This window comes from Diabrotica virgifera, chromosome 10, assembly GCF_917563875.1.
Source record: "Diabrotica virgifera virgifera chromosome 10, PGI_DIABVI_V3a".
In the NCBI taxonomy this organism is placed as follows: Eukaryota; Metazoa; Arthropoda; class Insecta; order Coleoptera; family Chrysomelidae; genus Diabrotica; species Diabrotica virgifera.
The window spans coordinates 25,615,756-25,628,872 of NC_065452.1; the positions used below are offsets into that span (position 1 = coordinate 25,615,756).

The 13,117-nt window shown below is 29.3% G+C and overlaps 1 protein-coding gene across 1 annotated transcript; it reads right to left on the reverse strand.

Annotated features, from left to right (window-relative positions):
- Positions 1-1,472: 1,472 nt before the first annotated feature.
- Positions 1,473-12,905, reverse strand: LOC126878609 (Na(+)/H(+) exchange regulatory cofactor NHE-RF2). The gene has a single exon (XM_050641426.1). The coding sequence runs from the start codon at positions 12,675-12,677 to the stop codon at positions 12,225-12,227; it is 453 nt and encodes a 150-aa protein (XP_050497383.1). The 5' UTR covers positions 12,678-12,905; the 3' UTR covers positions 1,473-12,224.
- Positions 12,906-13,117: the final 212 nt, after the last annotated feature.

Here is a 13,117-nt window from a genome sequence, read left to right on the forward strand (position 1 = left end):
ATGTACAGGGTGCTATTAAAAAAATTAAAGTTAGGGGTTGTAACTAAGGGATGAATATTTAAGGGATGATTTTTTCTACGCCATATTAAAGTGTATTACAAATGGAATAGACCGGTTTTTGTCCCATTCGAAAATCTCTTCGTTTAAGAGATATTATAGCCTGGATAAATTAGTCTGAAACACCCTGTATATATATAATGGCAGTCGAATCTACAATTAAAACACAGGATGGATTATATAATTTATACTGATTATATTTAATCTGCAGTTCTTGAAAAAAATTCATATTTTCAATTTTCAGTAAACACTAACCATTTGGAAGGAAGTGGAATCAAAAAAATAACATCTTGATATACCACGTATTGTTTATTTCAATAATATTTAATAATTAATTAGTATGCTTTACTTACTAGTAAATTTTTCTTACTAAAAGTTGGAAGTAAATAAAATATTATCATTATCTACGAATCTGAATGTTAATGGAATTTGATCTTCATAGAAACTATTTTTCTTAGAATAAGTAATTTTGACTTTCCTATAATTCCATGACAACTTTTTTGATTATTGATGTTAAAATTCAATCTACATTAAAATATAACTCATTAATTAATACTTAAGTAGTGTAAGCTATTTTTTGTTTTCATTCCGAAAATTTCAATTATTTTTTTTTTCATTAACCCTTAACTACAGACATCCGGTATTTTTTACCGGCGGGCATTCCCAAAATGTGGATTTCGTGGTAACCTCACAACTTACAAGTTCATGTGTCTCTGTACCTCTCGGGCAGTTTGTATAACAATGCTAGTCAAATCGTGTATTGTGTATTGTCAATATTTTCTTTTCTGGTACACATCAAAAATCTTAACCGGTAAAAATTACCGGATGTCTGTGTTAAGGGAGTATTTTTATATGAGTACTATATTTGTAAATCTGAAATGTTTACATTATTTTTTTGTGTTTTTGGGGAAAAAGTAAAGAAATGGACTGTGGAAGACATCCTGGACCTTCAATGAAGGTTAAATTTGAAGATAAAAATTTTGAGGCCACTTTGCAAAAATGGAATTGCCATTTAATTTTATTACAATTTTACCCCTTGCAGATTTTTTTTCATGGATGTAAAAATTTTCGTGGATGCTATTTTATATTTCCTTTGTGATTCTATGTTACGTTTATTTGTTAAAAAAAAGTTTAAATTTTTGTCCATAGCATTTATGGCCGTTTGTTTCAATAGACCAAAAATGTTACCAAAATTCTGGTTTAATAGATTATTCTTCAAAAATCTTGTCATTATATTATTAAAATCACTCATTTTACCATTTTTCCATATCTAGAGACTCCATAAAAACACATAATGCAAAAGGTTTTTGTTTTTTATTATTAACTTTATATTTTGACTCTATTTTATAATGACCGGTAAAAAATACCGGGAGTCTGTAGTTACGTGATAATATTGGGATGTCTGTAGTTAAGGGTTAAGTATGCTTAATTTTGTTTTTAATTTTCACTTTAAACATATATAAAAAACGGTATTAGATGTATTAAAAATATCAAAAATTTCACAAACATCCCAAAAGTAAAATACCTAAATACAAAATAATTGAATTAGTCTTATAAACACACATTGCTCTGAATTTTTTTCTCACTTTAATTTTTGCAAAAAAATTATTGAATAACTCTCACTCTAACGCTCAATATCAAACTGATAAAACACTTCAGAAAATGCAATAGCCGCAGGCCGCAGATAGTATTTTAAAGATAGTCACTCGTACACATCTAAATAGATACTAGTGTATACGAGTACGAAAGAACTAGTATGTATTGGTAAAACTTACAGTCTAAGATCCGATATAAGGTCGAACTGCACCGATCTGTTTAATGGAAAAAAATTATTTTGTATGTAAATTAGTATGTTTAACATTATAAAAAACAAGGGGTGCCTGATATAATCCTGTTCTGACTATAATTAATTAATAATTAAAAAATGATTTTTTTTCATAAATTTGACTGACGTGTTTAACAAAAAAAATTAACACTATCGGTAAGTGCAAAGCCTATAGGATATTTAAAAATAGGGGTGCCTGTAAAAAGCCTGTTCTAAATGGGGGTTGCCTAATTTTTAAAATTTTACAGCGTCTACTTATGAATAATTGAACATGTGTAAAACTTTGTTATTACTAATTTTACGAAAAAAAGTTATTCTTTATAAAAAGTTCTGCATGATGTAAATCCTATGATTCAACTATCAGATGTCAAATTTTGTCAATCTTATACGAATTATATCAAAAAATGTTAATTTCGGTCAAGAGTGACTTCGACCTTTCGAAAATTGTTATTATGAAACGGTATTAATAATCAAAAAATATGTATTAGTGCGCAATTACATCATTATAATTGAAAAAAAATTTGCAAATTTTTCCGAAATTAGATTCTAAACTTCATTTTTATTTCTTACAAGTAGGATAACTCTTTTATTATCAATTTTGCGAAAAAAAGCAATTGTTCATAAAAAGCTTTGAATTGTCTAAAATCTAAGGTGCAGCCATCATCAATTTTATAAATTTTATAACGGGATATGTCAAAAAATATGAATTTCGCTCGGGAAAAAAGATATTCAGCATTAAAAGTATGTTGTAATATAGAATTATATCCTTAAAATTGGAATATTCTGAAATATAAAAGTATGAAACAACTCTTGAGCGAAATTCATTGACAAAATTGGCAAAAAAGGAAAATCACTGGCAAAAGCTCGCAATATATGTAGGTACTTATATAATTACAAGTACTATGAAATATCCAATAATTTGGAAATATATTTACATTAGATTAATTAAAAAAAAAACTGTAAACATTAAATATTGAAATATATTATAATATATTTTTCAATACAAATCCTAAAATCGGTCAGGAATTTAGACATTTTTGACAACTTTTTTGAAAGGAACGTTCGATATTTCCATATATTTAGCTGTTGCCTGGAAACGAAAAATATCTGTATGGAAATCTTATTTCCTTACAGGAATTTCCTGTAAGGAATAGTATACTGTACAACAAATAAGAAAAAACGACATATTTCTCACGAGCGCAGACATTTGTTGGCACGAGCCGAGGAACTAGGCGAGGGCCGCAAATCAAGCGAGGGAGAAATATGTAATTTTCTCATGTGTTGTACACTGTACTTTTTCTATGGACGCGGTTTTGTCAAGAGTTCAAACTTCAAAATTTAATAGTTTAGGTGCTTTTAGGTATATTATATGCACAAATTGAAATAAAATTATCACATTTCCGACTTACTGTAGCCTTCTTTCTTTAATTGTAAGTTCAACTTCCTTCTCTTTACCTATTCTTCTCAGTACTTCATTGTCCGTAACTCTATCTACCCAGGAAACCCTCACAATTCTTCTACTTATAGGTCCACATTTCAAAGGCGTTAAGTCGTCTCATTGTCTCCACATTTAACGTCCATGGTCCATAATTTATGGTTTTGAATAATAAAATTCTTGTACTGAATAAAATATCTTTAATAATTATTTTTTATTTTTTAATTTGAAATTTTTGACAACTGACATTGTTCATTTATATTTACATCCTTGAAAAAGATAAACGTTTCAAGTAACTATGTGTTGCTTTCTGGTTGCAATTTATAACGATATTTAAATGCTTTATTTATAATGAATAATATATGAGCGCACTTATAACCGGCAAAATAACGCAAAAGATGGAAAACATATTAAGTTGTAAGATAAAAAGAGATGAACCTAGTGGAGATGTTAAATTTAGCGATAGTAACTTATAGATTGACATTATATTGATTGTTTTCCACCTTTAGACGTATCGGACGAGTTTGAGAAATGCCACTGTCACAGTGACAGTTTTAGTTGAAGTACTCCTCTGCTACGTCTAAAGGTGGGAAACAATCAATATAATGTCAATCTATAAGTTACTATCGCTAAATTTAACAACTCTACTAGTTTTGTTCCCTTTTATCTCACAATTTAATATGTTCTCCATCTTTTGCGCTATTTTGCCGGTTATTAGCACGCTCATCACTGTATACATATATTGCGAGTTTTTGGCAGTGATTTTCCCTTTTTGCCAATTTTGCCAAGTTGGCCCATTTTGCCAATGAATTTCGCTAAAGAGATTTTTTATACCTTTATATATTTCAGAATATTTCAAATTATAAGGATATTCTTCTATATTGCAACATATATTTAATACTGAATAACTTTTCTCCGGAGCGAAATTCAATTTTTTTATATACCTCGTATAAAGTATATAAAATTGATGATGGCTGCACCTTAGGTTTTAGACAATTCAAAGCTATTTATGAACAATTACTTTTTTTCTCAAAATTGATAGGTAATAAAAGAGTTATCCTACTTGTAAGAAATAAAAATGAAGTTTAGTAATTTCAGAAAAATTGCAATTTTTTTTAATTACATATAATGATGTAATTCCGCACTAAAACATATTTTTTGATTATTAATACCGTTTTATAATAACAATTTTCGAAAGGCCAAAGTCACTCTTGGCCGAAATTAACATTTTTTGAAATACACGTGTTCAACACATGTTCAATTATTTATAAGTAGACGCTGTAAAATTTTAAAAATTAGGCAACCCCCATTTAGAACAGGCTTTTTACAGGCACCTTTATTTTTACATATCCTATAGGCTTTGCACTTACCAATAGTGTTAATTTTTTTTTTGTTAAACACGTCAGTCAAATTTATAAAAAAAATCATTTTTTAATTATTAATTAATTATAGTCAGAACAGGATTATATCATATATCAGGCACCCCTTGTTTTTTATAATGTTGAACATACTTTAATTTACATATAAAATAATTTTTTTCCATTAAACAGATCGGTGCAGTTCGACCTTATATCGTATCCTCTACTATTATTAAAACTTTAAAATGCGGCACGGAGTACCGCAGTGTGTACATCGGAGGGTTAAATAAAGTTTTTTCTTTAGAAAAACGTGTTTTGGTAACGTTAATCCATCATATTGAACATATTTACGATGATTTCAAAATATTCCATATTTTTGTCCATGAGTGTACATATTTATTTAACATGGGTTGAAATATTTGCACCAGTTGAAAATTAACTGTGCAGGTCACCGTGGCTCGAATGACAGATAAAAGATGGACAAAACGGATATTGGAATGGAGAACAAGAGATGATGCCTACCGAAGCAGAGGTCGTCCACCAACACGTTGGATCTAAAGCGTTGTCATAATAATTATATGCAAGAGGCACAAGTTCGAAATAGATGGAAAATTATGAGGAAGATCTATGTTCGGCAGTGGACAAGCGAAGATTGAATTATGATGATGAAATATTCGTAATAACATTTATTTTATTATAGATTTGAAATTTTTTTAAAACGATTGAAAAGCTGAGACGTCATAGTTAAGTAAGAATCGAGATCTAGAAAACATAAAAGTTGCTTTTGATAGTTTAAAGAAAACAATTTTTTTATAGGGGTGTAATATATATTTCTTGAAATTTCTGTAATACATAACTGTAAGCAGGTAAAAAGCGACGGAAAATGGAACGGGATGAATAAATTAGGACCCCACTTTGAGATTCAACAATATAGAGTTCAACATAGACGATAGTTAAAAACTTTGCTCTCTGATTTATACATTTGATTTTTTTATCTACTGTCCTAATAATTTTCTTCTTACATTTTTATCCTAATTTTAAAATAAATTAAAAAGCTTAGTAGGGACCTATTTCAAACCATTGTGAATTGAGAAAATTGATAATTTAGAATGGGCTTTATAGTCCAGGGCGCATCTGTTTTGAGATGAATGTTGAGAGGTGAATCATATTTTTTTGCAGAAATTGCTTGAAAATAACTCATATAATAATAATTGAGTTATCCTCCCACTCAAAAAGGTCCGGAACATTGTTTAAATAATCCAAATGTCTAAAAATGAAGAAAACATTCGATTTTTTACTTCGTTTTTTGATTGTAACTTTAAAAAGTATTCATTTCCGAGAAAAGTTGCACTAACATAAAAGTTGCGTACTTAATTTTCCTACAAGATGGGATTGGTCAGAAATTTAAAAAATTGTCACTTTTGTTGCAAAATAGCAATAATTGGGAAAAAAACATAAAAAACAAGTATTTGCATTTTACTGTTTCAACGATTTATGATAAACTTAGGACCTTCATATTTCACTCAGAAAAACATTATTATATAATAAAATAATACTGTAAATTTTATTAAGATCAGTTCAATAGATTTTGCAAAAAAAATTTTGCAATCCATCTTTTGCAAAAAAAAATATGCAATGTTTCAAAATTTTACCGGACTCAAAATAAATCAGATAGCAAGTTGAATTTTTCTTTACGTATAGAAGAACATTGTACCTTTCATTTTCAATTTGCAAAATTAAAATCGGTTAATTAGCACGGCGTCAGAAATTTTTTTAAATAAACATTAATTTTTGGTGCTACGCGCAGGACAGCGGATACGTTTGCTCTGATTGGGCATTCCAATGACCTGTCAAAAATTATCGAATATTGCGGCTGTGGACAAACAAATGTGTTGTTGTTAATAGTTGTTAGGTTGTTTAGTTTTTATTGTTGTGAGAACAGAGAAAAAAGTAAGTTTATACTTGTAGTGACTTTTTAAATAGTTTTTAAAAGGAACAGGTACTTAAGTGTAAATATTTTGGTATTGTAATCAAAAATTACATATGTATTCTATTTGGAAAATGTAAAATGTTCGATTTACATAATTTGATTTCCAACAAAATTTCTACCAATTTTTATATTATTTCCTTACTCTATATTTTATTGTATTTTAAATATTTTTAATTCCACAAAAATCAAACTAATTTGATTAATTCAGACAAGCAAATATTACGACCAACTGTCAAAAACTTTTAAGCGTTCAGCTCGCATGTCTCATTGGATACATTTTAATTTGCTTGACTTATAACCTAATATACACGTACACGAGTTCGATCCTCAATGCAAAATTTTATTTTTTATTTTTTTTTATACATTTTATAACCTACCATTTTTTAAAAGAATCGTTTTTTAAAGACCTTTCCAATGACCTTTATAAATTTAATTTGATTGCGTAGTTTAAAAGATATTTTATTTGTTTATAAGCAAAAGAAATAATGTTTATTTAAAAAAATTCCTGAGGCTGTGCTAATTAACCGATTTTAATTTTGCAAATTGCAAATGAAAGGTACAGTGTGCTTCTATATGTAAAAAATATTTCAACTTTATTTTCAGCTGTGCAAAATTTTGAAAAAATGCATTTTTTTGCGAAACCTGGATTGCAAATTTTTTTCTATTGAAACGATCTTAATAAAATTTACAGTATTGTTTTATTAGGTTTGTTCGTAGAACGATCAGCAACCGTTGCCAACCGTCAGACGCAAGCGCGTTCGTAGTCTACGAACTCGAACTGTTAACTGCGCAGCGCTAACTGTTAACTGCGCATGCGTCTGATGGTTGGTAACGGTTGCTGATCGATTGGATCGTACTACGAACAAACCTAATATCCCATAAAGTTTTTCTGGGTGAAATATGAAGGTCCTAAGTGTAGCACTGGTGTTTTTTATGGTTTTTTTTTCACAATTATTGCTACTTTGCAACAAAGGCGACAATTTTTAAAATGTCTAACCAACCCTATCTTGCAGGACATTGCGCAACTTTTATGTCAGTACAACTTTTCTCGGAAATGAATACTTTTATTAAAGGGTTAATCAAAAAACGAAGAAAAAATCGATTTTTTTCCTCATTTTTTGACATTTTAATTATTTAAACAATGTTTCGGACCGTTTTGAGTGGGAAGATAAATAAATTATTATTATATGAGTTGTTTCCAAGCAATTTCTGAAAAAAAAATATGAGTCACCTCTCAACATACAAAATGTAAGTACTCATATTTTTACAGATGCGCCCTGTACTATTAAAAGACTTTTTTGGTTTAACAGAAAAGTATAAACCTGATTAAAATTTAGTATTTTCGTCGGAATAAGTCACAAATTTACTTTAAAATTATGTTTATTTCATAAAATAAAATACAAAAACATTAATACAAAACATTAATGGTTTGTATTTTGATAACGATTTTCGAAGTGGAAAACGTCAAATACACTTGATTATAAAATAAAAATTGTGACTTATTTCCACCAAAAATACAAATAGCCCGATCAAAGAACAATCTGACCAAAAAAAAATTAAAGGAAGGATGAAAATTTCGGAATAAGTAGTTGAAATTGTCTATTATATAAGAAAAAGTTTTCAATTCTATGGAATACCCCTTCTCAGGGGTGAAAAAATATACATTCAAAATAAGTCAGGAATTGGATAAAATGACTAATTCTTAGCAACTGTTGTTCTATAGAGTTTTTTCACTTTTCGAGTTATTTGCGAGTGAATATGTTCATTTTTAACAACACAAAACATGTTTTGGACGGTTTTCGAAAATAACTCAAAAAGTAAGTATTTTATCGAAAAAAATATTCTTAGTCAAAATATAGCCTATAAAATAGTGAAAAGAATGGTGTACGCATGAAGTATGTATTCCCAGTACAAGCGGAGTTGTAGCTAATGAAAAGTAGGTTCTTATTCGTCAAATTCCAAATCGAATATTTCAACGTGAAATAACCAAAAAACGGAGCACTTTCCGGGAAAAACTCATTATAACTTGTTTAAAGTGTTTAAAAAAGGTTTTTTTTTTAACTTCTAACATTAAAATTAAGTGAATTACGCTCAAAATATTGTTGCTGCCTTTTATATTTTGGTAAAAAGAATCGCGAAAATCACCCCCTAATTAGCACCCCAAAGCTTCACAAGTTACTTTGCTTATGTATTCTTTATAATGATCTATAAGTTTCATTGGTTCAAACTGTTCATTTTTGAAAAAAAATGGTTTTAAAATAAAAAAAATTTCTAATTTTGAAAAAAATTCCATTTTTTTTTTCAAAATAACTTATAACAATTTATTAGTAATACCAAAAATCTCAAAGAGTAATAAAATGTACGTTTTGCTTTCCTGAATACTTTGGATTTTTTTGTTTTCCTGGTAGACAAGAATTGGTTATGCTATGACTGTTAAGAATTTGCATACACTCGTGATTAGTGACTCGTTCAAGCGATTTTAACTGCAGCCTTTTCAAAAACAAGCACATTGAACCAATGAAACTTATAGATCATATAAAGAATACATAAGTAAAGTAACTTGTGAGGCGGTAACGATTAATTTTCGTCGGAATAAGCCACAAATTTACTTTAAAATTATGTTTATTTCATAAAATAAAATACAAAAACATTAATACAAAACATTAATGGTTTGTATTTTGCTAACGATTTTCGAAGTGGAAAACGTCAAATAAACTTGATTATAAAGTAAAAAATTGTGACTTATTTCCATCAAAAATACTAATAGCCCGATCAAAGAACAATCTGACCAAAAAAAAAATAAAGAAAGGATGAAAATTTCGGAATAAGTAGTTGAAATTGTCTATTGTCTATAAAAGTTTTCAATTCTATGGAATACTCCTTCTCAGGGGTGAAAAAATATACATTCAAAATAAGTCCGGAATTGGATAAAATGACTAATTCTTAGCAACTGTTGTTCTATAGAGTTTTTTCACTTTTCGAGTTATTTGCGAGTGAATATGTTCATTTTTAACAACCCAAAACATGTTTTGGACGGTTTTCGAAAATAACTCAAAGTGTAAGTATTTTATCGAAAAAGATATTCTTAGTAAAAATATAGCCTATAAAATAGTGAAAAGAATGGTGTACTTATGAAGTCTGTATTCCTAGTACAAGCGGAGTTGTAGCTAATGAAAAGTAGGTTCTTATTCGTCCAATTCCAAATCGAATATTTCAAAGTGAAATAACCAAAAAACGGAGCACTTTCCGGGAAAAACTCATAACTTTTTTGAAGTGTTTAAAAAAGGTTTATTTTTGTTTTTTTTTTAACTTCTAACATTAAAATTAAGTGAATTACGCTCAAAATATTGTTGCTGCCTTTTATATTTTGGTAAAAAGAATCGCGAAAATCACCCCCTAATTAGCACCCCAAAGCTTCACAAGTTACTTTGCTTATGTATTCTTTATAATGATCTATAAGTTTCATTGGTTCAAACTGTTCATTTTGAAAAAAAAATGGTTTTAAAATAAAAAAAAAATTCTAATTTTGAAAAAAATTCCATTTTTTTTTTCAAAATAACAACAATTTATTAGTAATACCAAAAATCTCAAAGAGTAATAAAATGTACGTTTTGCTTTCTTGAATATTTTGGATTTTTTTGTTTTCCTGGTAGACAAAAATTGGTTATGCTATGACTGTTAAAAATTTGCATACACTCGTGATTAGTGACTCGTTCAAGCCATTTTAACTACAACCTTTTCAAAAACAAGCACACTGAACCGATGAAACTTATAGATCATATAAAGAATACATAAGTAAAGTAACTTGTGAGGCGGTAACGATTAATTTTATTTGGGATACTAATTAGGAGGTAATTTGCGCGATTTTTTTACCAAAAAATAAAAGTTACCAACAATGTTTTGAGCGTAACTCACTTAATTTTAATGTTAGAAGTTTGTTAAAAAACAAAAATAAACCTTTTTTTAAACACTTTAAAAAATTTGTAATGAGTTTTCCATAAAAAGAGCTCCGTTTTTGGTCATTTCACGTTGAAATATTCGATTTGGAATTTAGACGAAAAAGAACCTACTTTTCATTAGCTACAACTCTGCTTCTACTGGGTCAACAGACTTCATGCATAAACCAATATTTTTTTTGATAAAATACCTACTTTTTGAGTTATTTGCGAAAAACCGTCCGAAAGCATGTTTTTTTTTTTTGTTAAAAATGAACTTATTCACTCGTAAATAACTCGAAAAGTATTGACTTAGTGAAAAGACTCTAAAGAGCAAAAGTTGCATAGAATTAGTCATTTTATCCAATTACGGACTTATTTTGAATGTATATTTTCACCCCCGAGAAGGGGAATTTTTGTAAAATGGAGGTGATGTTAGTGATGTAGAATTGTAAACTTTTTCTTATATAATAATAGACAATTTCAACTACCTATTCCCAAATTGTCATTCTTCCTTTATTTTTTGGAGGTTTTCGTAAAGTTTTGTGTTCCTTGATCGGGCTATAAACTGCATTAAGATACCACAAGAAAATAGCTTCAGAACAATTTTAAATTTAGATTTATTAATTTTTTATATCTTGATAAAAGTCTTATTAACTGATAGGCACCACCAAAAATTGAATAAAATATTAAAGCTATGGTTAAATCAGTGAAATGGCATAATATTAATAATAAAATTACAATTTATTTTGTTTTTGAGTATTACAAGTTTATTTTGTTTTGTGTTCTTTAGTAGGTACATTATTAAATTACACTCTTAAACAGCAAAAGAACAAAATGCAGAATATTTTTGCGACTCTTCCAAAATTCATAAAAATTCACGCACGAAGTAGTAATCATGAAAAATTTTATGAATGACAGTTATTTAAAATAGTATAAATGCAAGCATATTATTTTTCTTAGTGTATATAAAATCGTGAAAAGATTATATAAATATACATGTATTGTCCGATCACGTGAATGGCTTTTTTACGTGTTTATCTATAAATAAAAATGTTGAGGTTTGTGTTTACTGGGTATTGAAGATAATGCAATTATTTTCAGAATTTCTTACACAACATCTGGCATTTATGCTAACTAGCCAAAACCACTAACTTCACAACCTGTTTTCAGTGTACCTAATTACAAATTCTTAAAGAGTGCTAAAATCATTGTCGGACAACAGAAAATAAAAATGTTTGACGACAAAGATTTAGAATACGAGCCGGCACAGATTACCAATATTTTTGGCAAAATTTATTATAAATAAGAAGAGATTAAAAATGATTTAATCTTAGACAAAAGTGTTGTTAATGTTTTTAGTAAATAGAAAAACATATTTGTAAAACAAGTAAAAAACAGCTTACCTAAATGTTTACCAAAAAGATTGTTTATATGGTGTATTTACTTTGAAAAAATAATACTCTGGATATTGTTTACATGTGTTTTAAACAAATAGATTCATTCATCTGTTACATTTGCAGCCTATTCACTTGTCACATCATTTATTTATATAACACCTGTTGTGATGCAAGGTCACTTTATCCATCCGCAAGAAATAATCTTTATTGTAGTTGTTTTCACTTTAGAGTTTTTGCACTATATCAAATTTTTGTTTGAAATCCATAGCTTCTTTTTTGGGATCAAATTTCTTCTTAGCCGCTAGTTTCGCTCGTAGTTCAGCAGCGGTCATGCTAAGGTTCAACTGGCCATTTTCTTCCTTTTTCTCGTGTTTTTCATTAACTTCTGTAGGAATGATACCATCTTCTTGAGGATCTGCTACTAAAAGTTTGGTCTCACCTGTTTGAGATTTTATTAATTCTACGACTTGTTTGTGGGTTTTGTTCGCGATACTTTCCCCATTGACTTCCAAGATTCTATCGCCTTGTTTTAGGCCCGCTGCTTCTGCGGGTGAACCCTCGTCGACTTTGCCGATGTACTGGCCGGGTTTGCCTTTTTCTGCGTGTAGATTAAAGCCGTACCCATCGAAATTATCCCATTTCTGGATGTGGCATAGACGCGATTTCTGGTTCGACATCACTGTATTTACTAAAACTAACTTTTAATATTAAATCAACTTGTGTACATCACGAAACTCGTCGAGCGAACAGGTAAACTGGAGACACTGTCGATTGTCGATTCGCTTGTCTGCTTGCTACTCTTCCTCCAGCGGTCGACACGACAGCATAGTGGAGGTGGTGGAAGTTTAGGTAGGGTGACTAGCTAGTGATCTGGTTCTGCTTGATCGTGGTACAATACAACAACCACAAACTAACCGGACTGTGTTTTATTACGCTACCCTCTTCCCAGTTGTAACTGTTTTCAAACTTAAAATTGATTAAAAATTTGTTATCAGTGGTCTGTGCGATTTTAATAATTTATTTTTTATCTGAATTGGTGTCGGAACCAGTGGCGTACTGATAGATCAGCGGGCCCTGGTTCCAGTTGGTATGCGGGCCCGCCCACCCAATAAAGACA